General features: G+C 43.2%; 2 protein-coding genes across 2 annotated transcripts; one reads left to right on the forward strand and one right to left on the reverse strand.

Moving 5' to 3' along the window:
* The first annotated feature begins 547 nt into the window (after positions 1 to 547).
* rfc3 (replication factor C (activator 1) 3) lies at positions 548 to 5798 on the forward strand. The gene is made up of 9 exons (XM_029518800.1): positions 548 to 726; positions 1329 to 1466; positions 1567 to 1634; positions 1732 to 1829; positions 1960 to 2141; positions 2271 to 2407; positions 2516 to 2614; positions 2696 to 2765; positions 2843 to 5798. Exons 1-9 carry the CDS (start codon positions 640 to 642, stop codon positions 3032 to 3034), a joined length of 1071 nt encoding a protein of 356 aa, XP_029374660.1. The 5' UTR covers positions 548 to 639; the 3' UTR covers positions 3035 to 5798.
* kl (klotho) lies at positions 4338 to 12517 on the reverse strand. The gene is made up of 13 exons (XM_029518799.1): positions 11796 to 12517; positions 10946 to 11376; positions 10764 to 10843; positions 10457 to 10619; positions 9738 to 9843; positions 9044 to 9193; positions 8410 to 8645; positions 7164 to 7359; positions 6734 to 6912; positions 5957 to 6064; positions 5737 to 5842; positions 5140 to 5266; positions 4338 to 4666 (listed from the first exon to the last, which is right to left on the reverse strand). The coding sequence occupies exons 1-13, from the start codon at positions 12513 to 12515 to the stop codon at positions 4338 to 4340; spliced, it is 2931 nt and encodes a 976-aa protein (XP_029374659.1). The 5' UTR covers positions 12516 to 12517.
* Between the last annotated feature and the right edge of the window lie 81 nt (positions 12518 to 12598).

Below are 12598 nucleotides of genomic sequence, written 5' to 3' on the forward strand. Positions count from 1 at the left end.
GTTTTTGTATTGCATGAATTCATGTCCAGCGCTGAGCAGTCTGATCATTTGGAGCGAAACAGCAGTGACTCATTCGTGAATTGAATTGAAGTTTTTTGACCATAGTAGAATAACAAGGCTGAAACCAACGATTATCTTCACATCAATAGGTATGCTATTTTTTTTTTATCATCAGTTGAAGTGTTTAAAACACAAACATGAACTCTCATCATATATTATATGTATTATATGTATGTGTATATATATGTTTTTCTTTTTCTATACATTTGGATGAATCCTGGTGAAAATACAAAAAAAATTTCAAAAAAGGCAAATGTTCGCATTTTAACCACGTTGGCTTTTGCTCTTCAAGCATTGTTATACAAAACAGCCAAAAATAAACCTGTTTCTTCTCATTTCTGTAACTTCCCTCTTAGTATCGGTGCACAAGAGGAAATGTTTTAATTATACGGCGGGGGAGCAACAACAACCTCGGTGTGGCGCATTTACCAATCGCCCTGTGAAGGTTTTGTCCCCTTGCCGCTCTCCGTAGCTCGGCGAGCGAACGGCGGCGCGCCAACATTTCGCGGGAGAGGAGCGGCTATCTTCCTGTCCTCCGCTGTCGACTCGGCCGAAAACGGGCACTGAAATCACAACAGCATGAGTCTGTGGCTGGACAAATATCGTCCGACTTCTCTCGGGAAGCTGGACTACCACAAAGATCAGGCGGCTCAGCTGAAGAACCTGGTGAGCGTTAGCATCAAGCTGCGCAGATGAAAACAGCCGGCTGCCTTTGTGCTGGCTAGCTGCTAAAAAAAACCGGGTTATAGTCGGACAGCTGATCGTTTGGTGTTAATATAAGTGGCATTACGTTCAGACACCTCGTTGAGTGTGTGTGTGGTCAATGTTATTTACTTAAACTCAATGTTCCGGCCTGTCGCCTTTCACTAATTTTTACCAATAATAATGTTCATATTCACAACAAACTCCCTGCGACAGACCGCTGAGAGCGTTTGCAATAATTTTAAAGTATTCAGGGATGTTTGAGGAAATGCATCAACAATTAAATCTATTAAATCTCGCGAGTGGCGAAGAGTGTAGGGAAGACTCTTATTTTGAAAGTACCGGAAGAGGAATGAGGGTGCACAAAGTCTCTTAGTGAAAATTTTATTTAAACAAAATTCATAAATATTAGCAGGAGGGCCTAAAATTGAATGAGGTTGGATGCAAGGCAAGGGACAACTCACTCTGTCCATTTTTCTCTAAATGTCTTCTATTTTCCAGGTTCCTGTGACCTAATCTAATTCGGAAACATCACCAACATGATCTTCTGTAAATGCTTGTTTCAGGTCCAGTGTGGTGACTTTCCTCACTTGTTGGTGTACGGTCCATCGGGTGCAGGAAAAAAGACCCGCATCATGTGTCTGCTGAGGGAGCTGTATGGAGCTGGAGTGGAGAAGCTCCGCATCGAGCACCAGACCATCGTGGTGAGAGATGAAATCAGCAGCCCATAATCTATAGCCATCTCTACTCTGTCTTCATTAGTACAGCTGCAACTATATCTTAGTGCTTGTTTGTTTTTTGCAGGCTCCTTCAAAGAAGAAAATTGAGATCAACACAATAGCAAGCAACTATCATTTGGAGGTCAACGCAAGGTAACGACTTGGAAATGAAAAATTAGGCCGTTTTGCTTTACTTCAGGATTTCGACATATTGTGAGACCTGAGTACAATTTCTTCTGTTGTTGTACAGTGACGCAGGAAACCAAGACCGTGTGGTGATTCAAGAGCTAATTAAAACTGTGGCTCAGTCTCAGCAGATTCAGTCAAGCACCCAGAGAGAGTTCAAAGGTAGGAAACACTCAGTCCTTTGTACCTTTTAACCTGTCAATGCCAGACATCGTTTTTCTTCAAATCTACGAGCTTTGCAGAGCTGTAATATTGTAATATCTTGTAGTAATTTCCACACTTTTCTTTTCAGTTGTGTTGTTAACGGAGGTGGACAGACTCACGAAGGATGCCCAGCATGCTTTGCGTCGGACAATGGAAAAGTACATGGCCACTTGCCGCCTAATCCTCTGCTCCAACTCCACCTCCAGGGTCATTGGGCCGATTCGCAGTCGTTGTCTGAGTATCAGAGTTCCCCTGCCGAGCACTGAGGAGGTAAGAGGAAGATTTATCATGAATGTACTTAACGATCATCTGAATGTAGCATGTTGGAAAGCCTTCACTGTTCAAAGTGAAACAATGATTGGTACATTTTTCACCTTTGGTGTTTTTCCTGTTTTCCAGGTCTGTAGTGTTCTGACAGCAGTCTGTAAAAAAGAGGGATTGCTCCTTCCGCCTGAGCTGGCCAAACAAATCAGTGAGAAGTCTGGACGCAACCTTCGTAAAGCTCTTTTAATGTGTGAGGCCTGCAGAGTGCAACAGTGAGTGTTAACAAAATCATTTGATCACAGCATAATCCATGGATTGGTGTGAAGTCTAAATGAAAAGTATGCTTTCAGTTAGCATTGATGTCTGTTAATCCTTTTCAGGTATCCATTCTCAGTGGAACAAGATGTCCCAGAGACGGACTGGGAAGTGTACCTCAGAGAAACAGCTAATGCCATTGTCAGCCAGCAGAGCCCTCAGAGGTAAGAAAGGCAAAGAGGGAGAAGCTGGTCAGGCTGGAGAAAGTTAATGAGATTTGAAACACCATCCGTAATTGTTTACAGGTTGTTGGAGGTTCGAGCCCGGCTGTACGAGCTGCTGACTCACTGCATTCCTCCTGACATCATTATGAAGGTAGACCACACCTCCACTCCCTTCAGAGGTCCAGTAATATAATGAGTATTAATTGTCCTTGTCTGCTCCTTTAACAGGGACTGGTGACAGAGCTGTTGAATAACTGTGACGGTCATCTAAAGACGGAGGTGGCCCACATGGCTGCTTACTATGAACACAGGCTGCAGATGGGCAGCAAAGCTATCTACCACTTAGAGGCGTTCATCGCCAAGTTCATGGCCGTCTATAAAAAGTTCATGGAGGACGGTCTGGATGCCATGATGTTTTGAGATTGAATGGACTTGAATGGGTGTGCTATTTTTTATTTTTTTGGCACGGGTTTAGAAAGCACTCACTAATTTCTGGTGTCTTTGCCTTCTGCCTCAGCAACACTGTCTGCAGACTTTCTCTATATTTACACATTATTCAGTAAAGCACGGTGATGACTCAGAAAGAATCTGGATCGTCTGACAGATTTGAAAGTTTGTAAACTGTCTCCTCTAGTGGTATAAATGACATGTAAACAGTGCAGCTTTGATAGTGACTTCAGCAGAAAATAGTTTGTATAAAAATGTACAGCAAGCACAAGAGACATCATCTTACGAATCTAGATTGAAGATTACAATAGATTTTTTTTTTGTGTACTATAGTACTGCTGGCTATTAAAGTACGCAATCTAAACGTCCTATAATACATTCGAGCTCCTATTATGAGACACATGGCACGCATGAGAGTGAAGGGTAATTAATTTACCAAAAACTGCAGTTAGCTTGGTTTTTTTTTTTGCCCTTGTTGAAGCAGTTTTGTCAGCTAAGCAGTGATGAGATTGTTTAGCTGCAAAACTGCACGAGCTGTTCAATTTAACATTTTAGAAACATATTTAGTAATTCATAAAGAAGGGATCATTGCTGTAAAATTTACCTTCCACAAGTCTCACTCTGATAAACTTTGTTGATTGCTATGGAAAATTGACAATGACATGATGAGTGCACAAAACAAAGGCCTTAAAGGGTAATGCTTGAATTTCTGAGCTGCACAGATTCAAGGAAAATGTTCAGAAAAGTTCTTCCTATGCCGCCTTCTGGATTTGATTAGGTGCAACTTGATTTTCCCAATGTGTCCAATGTCAGTGTGACTGATGCCTTGTAAGTTTGACCACTCAGAAGTGGAATTGGACAAACTGCCAGAGCTCTTGATGATCCTGTCATGAGTTGAGCTGTGATGGAAGAAAATGAACTATCAAGTCATTTATCCAACAAGCTGTAATTCCTCATTAGTCACTCTGAAAAATGGAGGAACAGAGTATTTAAGAGATCTAAAAAATATCACTCATCACATGTTTATGGATCCATCAGCTGTTCAACATGTCAACGGCTCTGTGACAAATTTACACCAACTTCACAACATTTAATTAAAGCTATAACACCTAAAACGTGAGGACGATTTCATCACTTAGCACTTAATTCTGATGTCATGTAAGTGAAAACAAGAACAATTAATTGCTGACATGAACTCTGCTGAATCAGCTCAATTTCATCTCTTATGAGTCATTCATAAAAATGCACAAAAACAGATCCTACAGAGTCATCAGTATCACTCCTTGTGTCTCTTGGCTGTGTAGTAGATGATGAGGCCCAGAGTGATCAGCACACCTGAACCCACCAGAGTCAGGAAGCCCACCACAGGCCTCTTCTCCAGCACATGGCAGCCCAGGCAGGGTTGTGGGAGGCTGGGACACTGCTGGGGTGCAGCTCCCTGAATGGGAAAGCCGTTGTGCTGAATAATGTTGCGGTAGTTGGAGAGTGAGACCTTGATGATGACCTCTTCATGGACTTGGCCGTACAAGCCGAACCCCGGGTCCCTTTGGTCGCTCAGGGCATAGGCAAAGTACCCCTTCAGGTTTACCCCATCCAGAGTGTAGGCTGAGGAGACGACCAAACATGAGGTGTTCTATCTATCTATATCTATATATGTGTTTCATTGGATTACAACTCTGTGAATGTTGCCACTTAGTGGCGACAAAGCTCACTACAACTTTCAATAACAACATATGACACTGCAAAGTTTGAGTGTGAGTCGATAAACTGAAAACTGTTCACCAGAGTGAAACCAACAAACTTTACAAGGACAAGTAACGAGATAGGACGCAACCTTGACTCAATAATTCATGTGGAGCATGTTCGTCTGTTGATATTTTGTGTGTTTGTTCTAAGTCAGCTGACTATTCAGAGGTCAGTGAGTTGTCTAATATTTAAGCTCTGCAGAGGCTGCGTCATGAACGTTCTGCCAGTAAGGAGGAAAACTTCAGTCACCCCTGAACAATTAATGACACAAATGTGGTAGTTATAATAATGTGGCTCCAAGGTGAGTTGTAGAAACGTGTCTGCACGCTCACCTTTCAGCGCCTCATTTATGTAGTTGTACAGGTAGTAGACTCTGAGGCTGTCTTTGAAGCGGGCTGGGTCTTCCTGCACTCCGTTGGCCATCACATAGACAGGCACATGAGAGTAGTGCTCCTTCACCTTTCACAGCCAACAAGCAAATTCACCGTTAGAAGATCACCTCCACAAAAGACTTAAAAATAATAACCTGGTTAGATATTCTGAAGGCTTCATTGTGCCTTTATCTGTCACTATAAAATCAACAACGGATGATTATCCAAATAATATTTCTGCTATTTTTTTTTTGAAAAGCCCATTTGCAGTGCCTTTGTACTGTGGATTTATGTATTGTGAAGATATGTCATTCAATATCAGAGATAAATCAAAACACATTTTTGAGTGAAGTAGAACATTAAAATATGTGACATCAAGGTTGTACTTGCAAGGTAGAGTTACAATTTCATCCTGCCTGAGGTGTGTTTACTGCTTTACAGTATGGAGAGTTAGGGTTACTTTGTAACTGCACAGGTTCAGACATGATAAGTCAAGTCTGAATCAGAAATTATTGCCAACAATCAATCAGTCATTCAGACCGACCCCCCAACTCTCACCCAGTTCAGGGCTTTCCTCAGGCCCCAGGGCACTACAGGCCTCGGGGACATTATCCACGTGGTGTCGATCATGTGTTGGACCTCTAGCATTGCTGTGTAGGTGTACCTGTAGTCATGGAGATGATACAGAGGCTCATACTCAATTCTCATTCTCATTCTCTCTCTCTCTCCTCTTTTTTCTGTCTGTCACTGTCTAAATAAAGGGAAATAACTGTCTTACGAGTCCTCTTTGGCATGTGTCACCAACTTGGTGCTGAAGTGACTGATGGCAAAGAAGTCGTAAGTCCCTTTAACCAGCTGTCTGTCCTCCTCGTTGAAGACTGGCAAGCTGTGGAAACACGCACAGGAGATATAACAGCAGGTTATTAGTTTAGGCTTCACATCAAGTACTAACTGTGCATACTGAATAATAATGACAAAACATTTATGGGCTCCTAAATTGACCTCTAACCACAAACAAGCTGATACACTTTCATTTAATTAAGAGCTGGGTTGAAAGTAAAGACTTAGATCATTAATAATCAGCTGCTTGGGTTCTGAGAGCACAAATCCTCCTCCCTGAAACTCTAGAGTTGAGTCAGGCTGCACACACAAAAAAAAAATAAATAAATAAAATAAAGTAAAATCACAGAAGCCTTTTCTTATCCAGGAGGGATCATGGCTGTCAAATTCAGTTCATCCACACATTTTGAAGATCTTTCAGCTGGGAACGCAGTGGCTAAACCAACAAAAGGAGCTGCCTCTGAAAAGGCTAAAGGGCCTAACCAATAAAATCTCTTTCCCCACAGGCCCGTTCTGTTTAGCACGTTAAGTTGCTTTGTATTCCATTCACACATTTTGAAAACTCCCAGTATAAATCTGTCCCGTAAATCCTGTTACAATCTAAGTTGCATAAAATTACAGAGTTGTTCAAGTTTCTCTATTGTCACGATAAACAGCTTTATTTGTTCTACAGCTAGAGCAAAGTAACTGTGCTGATGTATGAATGTATTTATACTCAAGTGAGTTGAGCTGACGCAGCCAGCTCCTCATTCCCAGGGGATAGTCGCCGCTGCCAAAGATTGGCTCTGCAAACCAGCCGATGCGGAAGTCTAAAACCCTTTTAGCCGGTTCCACATCTTCACGGCTGAATGAGAAGGCTGGCTCCACCCAGTCCATGTGCAGAGCCAGAGACACCTGAGACACATCAAACATTTCAGACAAAAGTGATTCCACCTGCACCTCACTGATTATATCTGCAGTTTCAAAAGCAATATCAAGTCCTTGAATGCACAATGAAATTAACAATAAAGAGTCATTTGTTTGGGTAAAATAGTAGTACAAGCATAAACAACATTTACAGTAAAATCTGAATTTAGCAGATCATTTTTAAAAGACTTATTAACTCATAAACCACTAATTAAAAAAGACCTCTACAGCGGACCCACCTGTCCTCCCTGCGTCTGTCTGAACTCGCGGTGGTACGCATGCCAAGCCAGAGCGTGCGCCCGCAGCATCTGATGGCCCTCCTGGTAGCTCACCATCTCGTCATTGGGCTCATTCAGGGTGATCCACATCTTCACATGGGCACCGAGTTCTCTGTAGCAAAGTCTGGCATAGTCTGCGAAGGCCTCTGGAGTCTCCCTGAGAAAATGGTGAAATGTGGAAATGTTTGTATCATATGTGGAAGAATCAGGGGTCAGTCACAGGTTTTAATAAAGAGAACAGCACTGAAAAGATGAGTTTGTTAACTGATCAGCCAATCAACAGATTCACTGTTGAACACGCTGACAAAAGACAAAACAGACTGTGGCTCCCATAATAATAGTAAGCTTGTTGTGAGCTCTTTGTCAAACAGCACAAACAAACTGAATTAATTCATTTAAATGTTGGGAAACTGTACCAACAAATATTTACTCAGCACATTAATTAATAACAAAAACATTCATTAGTTGTAGATGTAGCACAAAGTCAACATACATCACAATAAGCATAATTAATTACACAATGTGACTTTCAAACAGTTATATTAATACATGTGAGGAAATTAATGATGATGTGAATGATGATAGTGATGAGCTTGTTAACAGGTTTGCTACAACATTACACATTTATGCAAGGTAAGTTTGGCTTGGCTTATTTCCATTGTCACAACAACATTCATGGAACATGGAAATGCAGATAAATGAAATGTATAATTAATTTGAAATCATGAATATGAAATATGATCAACAGTCTCAGTGAAATCTCTGTATTCCGGTGGAACGATGGGCTGCGGTTACCACCGATAGTCGACACATACAGTATGTATGAGGAACTGAGAGGGAACCCAAAGGTTCAGCACACTGTGGGGTGTGTTGAAAATAAGGAATGAACACGGCCAGCAATTTAAAATGTTTACTGGGCTTGTTTTTTCCACTGGCATTCATCTGTGAATATAAGTGAAATGGTGCTGTTTTTATGTTGACAGCAAGAGAGGGTGGCATTTCCTCGGAAAACTGGTTGCTTTTTCTTTTTTTTTTTTTTTACATAGGAGCAGTCTGTGAAATTGTAATAACCTATAATCAAACACAGATGGCTGTTATTCTTTAGATCTGCCAACTTGTGTCTTGGTTTTTATCCCCCTTCAGGTGTCAAACATAAAAGCCATGGGAGATAAATTGCTTTCGCCTCTACATCATCACAGTGTCTGACCTGTTCAGCCACTTGTTGGCGTTGTCCAGCGGCGCCGGCAGGCTGCTGCGCTGGCGAGTGTGGTGCCACAAAGTTACAACAGGTGTGATGTTGGCCTTCAGCAGCTGACGGGTAAAGCAGCGGTAGTAGCCCAGCAGAGTGGTGTTAGGGTGGGCCACGTCACCCGTGGGCACCAGAGCTGACCAGTTCAGAGAAAAGTGGAAATGGTTCACCCCAATCAGACGGATGTCATCCACCTTCAGCGAGGGAGGAAGACTTTGAATAACATACAAACTGTAGAAAAACAAATCTTCAGCTTTTTTAGTTTGGAAGCTTGTTGCCCAATACCTTCAGATATGGGATCAATAACTGTGTGGAAGAGCCAATGAGCCATTTGATCATTTGATAAATGATGCTATAGCTATTACTGAGAAAATCGTTTTTTCATCGTCATTGCCTTTTTCTTTATTTATTTATTTATTAAAAGGACGAAAACCCCTCACTGACATCCCACAAAAAAATACTCCAGCTCAGGATCACAAAGTATAAATTTGTATTAAGCTAATCAGGGATTAAAGGGAAAACAGGACGCGTTTGAAATGTGCCTGATGTGCCATAAAACCCGCTGAAAGATAAATGTGGCAGGAAGACAGACTTGTTGTCGGATGGAGGCGTAGTCAGCACAGTGTGTGGTTCGGCGTAAAGGTGGTGCGCTGAGGCCCTCCAGCTTCGTCAGCGCTCCGTTGTTAGAGATATTCCAAAGGTAAACACTGAGGTCTGCAAACTGACTGGGCATGGTCTCCACCTATGACAAAGGGTAAAATAGGAGGGGGGAAAAAAATAAACACCACAACTCTTTATCAATGTATTTGCTCGATACACGCAATTGCTAATATGGGCCAAATAGGGCAAATAGTAGCAGTTGGCCTTAGCTGTCAGGCTATGTGGTTTATGATTAAGGGAGGATTCATTGTTGTGGCTGCTTCTGAACTGGACTTTCACCATGAAAACAGCAAGTTTCAAATAATGTAATGGACATGACATAACTTAGTCAAGGAGGGGAGGAATTACTCTTTTTCCATTTGCTTGTTCACAGCACTCGATGAAAATGAAGTAATAACAGTAAGAATATCCAGTTGGGCTTTGAGTTAATTATTCACGATATGCAGAGCTGATATAGAAAAGACAAAATACAGCATGCTTTCTAATCATGACATTTCACTAAATATTAATCAAGTTTCCACTGAATCTCTGAATTTTCTCTTATCTCTGTCCAATGTGTTACAGCTGACCTCCCATGATTCTTTTCTCCTTTGACAAACACAAATCCATAAGACAAAAACATCTACCTGTATGGAGTTGGCCGACACCCCCCAGGCAAAATCGCATGGGAAGACTCCCTGTGCTGGCCTGTTCTCGGGAAGTTCAGGGAAACCGTTCCTCTGGATGACGTTCCTTTGGGAATAACAAGTGATAATCACCTCAGGAGCAGCGATGCCAACTGTGAAAACTATCTCCATTACAGTGAGGCAGCATCACATTACAAGCAGAATATTATGAAAAAAGATGGAAATAAAACCACAACTGGAGTTCCTTCGAAACCAAATTTTAAAACTATCACATATTTCTAAATTATTCAAAATGGATCCAACGGTTTAATTAAACTTGTTTAATATTTTGGACATTGTTTCTGGGTTTAAAACTGTGTGTAATGAATATAAATATTTATTCTCGTTCTATCTAAATGTGATAGTCACTTAAGGGAGGACATTTTGAACTGAAGCAACTGTGACAGAAAAGCTTTCAATTATTTACCTGCAGCAGAAAAATGCAAGTTAATGGACGGGTTTATCAAATATAAATGTTTGCTGCATGATGAATTTGTTCTCTGCTCCTTCACTGGCTTCAAACAGGAACAAACTTCAGTAATAAATTAGGGCCAATTGTGATGAGATATTTGTTGATATTTGATAAGTGTTGGGGCTACAGTGTAACTCTGATGGCCTGGTGGAGAATCCTGGAGTCATGTCTACTCTTGTCAAAATGACAACTCAGATATGCTATTTGCCTGTAAAAGGTGGCAGATGTCTTTGGCTCCCTCTTCACGTCTGGAGTGTTGAAATCAACATAGTAAAGTCCTCGTCGTATCCCATATTCTCTGTGCCACTCGAAGCCGTCGATGAGAGACCAGGCTGTGTATCCAATAACATTCACTCCATCTATGACAATGGCTGCACGGCAAACACAGACAGATGGTCAGTCCAGATTTAAGTCAATATCATTACTCAACTGCGGTTTTCAGTTTTGTGAAAAATGATTCAGGCTCATGTTAGTAATGGGAAAAATTTGGACCGTCATGCTGCATCATTACTCACATTTTAGAGTCTCTGCGATGAACCTCTTGAGGTAGTACATGTGTTTTGGGTCTTCTGTCTTGGTGTTGCCGAGAACATACCTGTGTTGAGCAGCAGTGACATGACACTCCAGATTTAATCCTACACAACACAGGAGCAAAGTCATAAACGCACAGATCTAACAAGACAACAGCCACACCTACCATCCGCTCTGCACCACGAAGATGGGCGGCTTGTCATACTCAGCGTTCACCCAGTACAGCAGCATCCTCAGGTCCAGATCCTCCTGCTGCCCAAATTTCAGGCTGTCGTTGATGAGTTGGAAGCTCAGGGTGGCCCCATGGGAGAGGGCGAAGAAGTCAGCCGTTCCCCTCACCTGTTCCCTCTCCTCCTGCGTGAAGGTGGGCAGCCGTGAGCCCAGTCTGGCCTTCATGCAGGGAGGGTAGTCGCCGTCTGTGAACAGCGGCCGTGCAAACCAGCCCAGGACGTGATCCAGGGAGCACTGGCACTCTCGCAGGCTCTCCAGGCTGGTGCGGCTGGGTTTGATCCAGTGAGAGGACAGAGCCATGGACACTTTACCCTGCTGAAGGGGTCGGTAGTGGCGGTCGTAGAGATGCCATGCAGCTGCATGAGCCTGATGGAAAAAGAGAAAGAGAGGATTGTGTAAAGTAAGCTCATTTTAAGATAACAAAAATGTACATAACAACTCAACAGATTGCTCCACCAGCTGCAACAATTAAACTCACAGATCAGTCGTAATAGTAAATAATAATAACATTTAGTCTATGTGCTTTACTTTTACCACAAAGAATATGCTCTTCACAAAACCCAATAAAGTACACATTTAAGGCCATTACAATGTACGTATGACAACAGTTACTAAATATATTTTAAATTATTACAAATAAATTCAGACACATCTGCCAACAGCTACACTATAATATTATATTATGAATTCTGTATTACAAGTCAATGCTTCGGTGCTGCTTTGATCAGCAATGATTAGAAGTTAGAAACATTTCTGAGATGATGAATAAAAGTAAATCCACCGACCTTCAGCAGATTGTGTCCGACCCTGAACGGGAGATCCGGGTCGTTTTTGATCCCGGGGGCGACCACCCCGGTGCCGTACCCGTGCCGGGCCACCACAAACGGGTTGTCGATGGTGATCCAGTACTTCACGTCCTCCCCGAAGGTCTGGAAGCAGAAATCGGCGTAGTCCCTGAAGATCTCCACCAGGTCCGGGTTGCTCCAGCCGCCCAGGGTCTGCTGCAGGTGGTCGGGCAGGTCCCAGTGGTAAAGCGTCACCACCGGCTGGACGCGGTTCTCCTTCAGCTTCCTGATCAGAGTCCGGTAATAGTTGGTGCCGATCTCGTTGTAGCTCCCTCGGGTGCCGTTGGGGAAAATCCTGGACCAGGACAGGGAGAAGCGGTAGTGGCTGACCTCCAGCTGCCTGATGGCCCGGACGTCGGCGCGGATGTTGTGGTAGCTGTCGCTGCCGACGTCTCCGGTGGCCATCCGGTTCCCACCGCGCGTAAAGGTGTCCCAGATGGAGAGCCCCTTCCCGTCCTTCTCAAACGCGCCCTCCACCTGGTAGGCAGCGGTGCCCACCGCCCATATGAAGTCCCCGGGGAAGGTTTTGTGGAGGAAAGCCTGGTCTCCGGGGTAGGGCAGCTTCCTGAAGCGGCTCCAGGTCCTCAGACCGGCGTTGGGCTTGGCGGCCGCAGGTGCGAGGGCGAGAAATGTCAAGAGGAGGGGGAGCCAAGCCTCCATGGTGCCTGAAGATACCGGCCTCAGAGTCCAGGTCTAGACTCCAGACTTCACTTCACCATGCTGGGAGGCTCTGGGCGGTCAAA

Source organism: Echeneis naucrates, chromosome 14 (genome assembly GCF_900963305.1).
Source record: "Echeneis naucrates chromosome 14, fEcheNa1.1, whole genome shotgun sequence".
NCBI lineage: Eukaryota > Metazoa > Chordata > Actinopteri > Carangiformes > Echeneidae > Echeneis > Echeneis naucrates.

Bases quoted from the DNA above. Each gene is read 5' to 3' on its own strand.
- rfc3 (XM_029518800.1), top strand. From the start codon at position 640: ATGAGTCTGTGGCTGGACAAATATCGTCCGACTTCTCTCGGGAAGCTG. The intron at 727-1,328 runs GTGAGCGTTAGC...TGCTTGTTTCAG, and splicing joins CGGCTCAGCTGAAGAACCTG to GTCCAGTGTGGTGACTTTCC. The intron at 1,635-1,731 runs GTAACGACTTGG...GTTGTTGTACAG, and splicing joins CATTTGGAGGTCAACGCAAG to TGACGCAGGAAACCAAGACC.
- kl (XM_029518799.1), bottom strand. From the start codon at position 12,515: ATGGAGGCTTGGCTCCCCCTCCTCTTGACATTTCTCGCCCTCGCACCT. The intron at 11,377-11,795 runs GTCGGTGGATTT...TTTTTCCATCAG, and splicing joins TCGGACACAATCTGCTGAAG to GCTCATGCAGCTGCATGGCA. The intron at 6,065-6,733 runs GTATAAATACAT...GTGTTTCCACAG, and splicing joins CGTCAGCTCAACTCACTTGA to CTTGCCAGTCTTCAACGAGG.